General features: G+C 34.2%; 1 protein-coding gene across 1 annotated transcript; it reads right to left on the bottom strand.

The window, feature by feature from the left end:
• Window positions 1-201: 201 nt before the first annotated feature.
• On the bottom strand, window positions 202-1,286 carry LOC124820753 (uncharacterized). The gene is made up of 2 exons (XM_047292514.2): window positions 873-1,286; window positions 202-665 (listed from the first exon to the last, which is right to left on the bottom strand). Exons 1-2 carry the CDS (start codon window positions 1,191-1,193, stop codon window positions 399-401), a joined length of 588 nt encoding a protein of 195 aa, XP_047148470.1. The 5' UTR covers window positions 1,194-1,286; the 3' UTR covers window positions 202-398.
• Window positions 1,287-1,495: the final 209 nt, after the last annotated feature.

Here is a 1,495-nt window from a genome sequence, read left to right as displayed (position 1 = left end):
TGAACTGAACTGACATTAAAAATAAATCACATTCATGAAAAATGAGAAAGTATCACATAAGTGGAAGAAGTTTTAGATAATTTAAATATTCTTCTCTTCTTTACTTTCTTATATGTCTTTTAAAGATAAAACAAGATAAAACTGTAAGAGACAAACCTTAAAACAGACAATACATCGAATTCGAATGGTAACTGCATGGACTTTGTATCAAAACAAAATATATTTGAGAGAGCACAAGAATACATAGGTTTAGAACGAACAGATACACCAAGCACAATACATGCCTTAAAAGCTTGAAATTGCAAGGAAAAGAGATAGTTTGAATTCCATATTCTGTAAAAAGAACATCATATCTGTTAAGGCAACCTTAAAAGCTTCCTCATGAACACGAAACATATCTACCAGAGATTAACCATTTTATTCCATGACCTTGCCATGTACTCCCAATAACAATAATTACAATCAAAATTAAAAAACAAGTAATAAAATATCGTTCCCACCACCACTAAGAATGCTACTAAATTCACTATCTTCATTTTCCAGAACAGAAGCAACAAATACCACACAGAACCAAGCATCAACATTCCCCTCTCACCACTCTTGCTGATAGATCGAGCCACACATGCTAGAATCCCCATAACCCAAAAGCCAACACGATGTAGGTCCTGCAAGCATAGCGAACTCAACAGAATTAGTCCTAATCCTTATCACGAGGTAGTGAAATTGAAAAGAAAAATTCAACCTTGCTATCAATATTAGAGTTTAGGCATGTACAAATTCAGCCATAAAATTAGAGTTTAACCATAAGATTGTCTTTTATATATTTTACTTTGTAATATCAGTACACGATCTCTAATAGTGTATTAATATACCTGATAAGTTACACGATTAACCTTTGGATATGAAACATTTGATTCCTTCTTTCCGGGCAATCTGGGTCGAAGTTTGTGGACAATTTTCATGAATTTGGTAGCGAAGAATCCTGGTCGGTGTGGTGGTTGTGTGGGGTGTGAAGCGAATTTTAAGGCGAATTTAGGAAACTTGAGGAGAATGGAGAGGCGGAAGAAGGAGAAATTCCAAGTGGGTTTGGAAGTTGCAGCGGCGAATCTGAATCGTAAGTTGAAGTTGTTGGCTTTGGCAGTGACTTGGAGTCTCCATGATTGTTGCTGCTGTTGTTGTCTCTCTGATAGCATTCCCAACCACAGTGGAAAGAAAGTACTGTAACAGAGAAACAGTAGCCCTGTGTTTGGTTTCCAAGGAGCCGTTGGTGGCTTTCAGGTTTCAAATGAGTGAGGAATTAGGATTACAAGGAATAAATGATTTTTTTTTTGGCACTCGGATAATTTTAAGTTAAATTCCATAATTTTGACACGAGTATTTTATTTTTTAAAGTGATGTTTAAATTATTTATTTTGAAAATGTTTTAAAACAAGTTTTTGAAATTTTTGGAATAAAATTTTCAGATAGAATTTCTGAAACAAAATGTTTTAAACAA

This window comes from Vigna umbellata, chromosome 3, assembly GCF_029865625.1.
Source record: "Vigna umbellata cultivar VRB3 chromosome 3, Vumbellata_1.0, whole genome shotgun sequence".
NCBI classification, from domain to species: domain Eukaryota; kingdom Viridiplantae; phylum Streptophyta; class Magnoliopsida; order Fabales; family Fabaceae; genus Vigna; species Vigna umbellata.
Note: the sequence above shows the minus strand (reverse complement) of the source record. Positions and strands in the feature narration are given on the sequence as shown.

Bases quoted from the DNA above. Each gene is read 5' to 3' on its own strand.
- LOC124820753 (XM_047292514.2), bottom strand. From the start codon at position 1,193: ATGCTATCAGAGAGACAACAACAGCAGCAACAATCATGGAGACTCCAA. The intron at 666-872 runs GTATATTAATAC...CTATGCTTGCAG, and splicing joins TTAATCGTGTAACTTATCAG to GACCTACATCGTGTTGGCTT.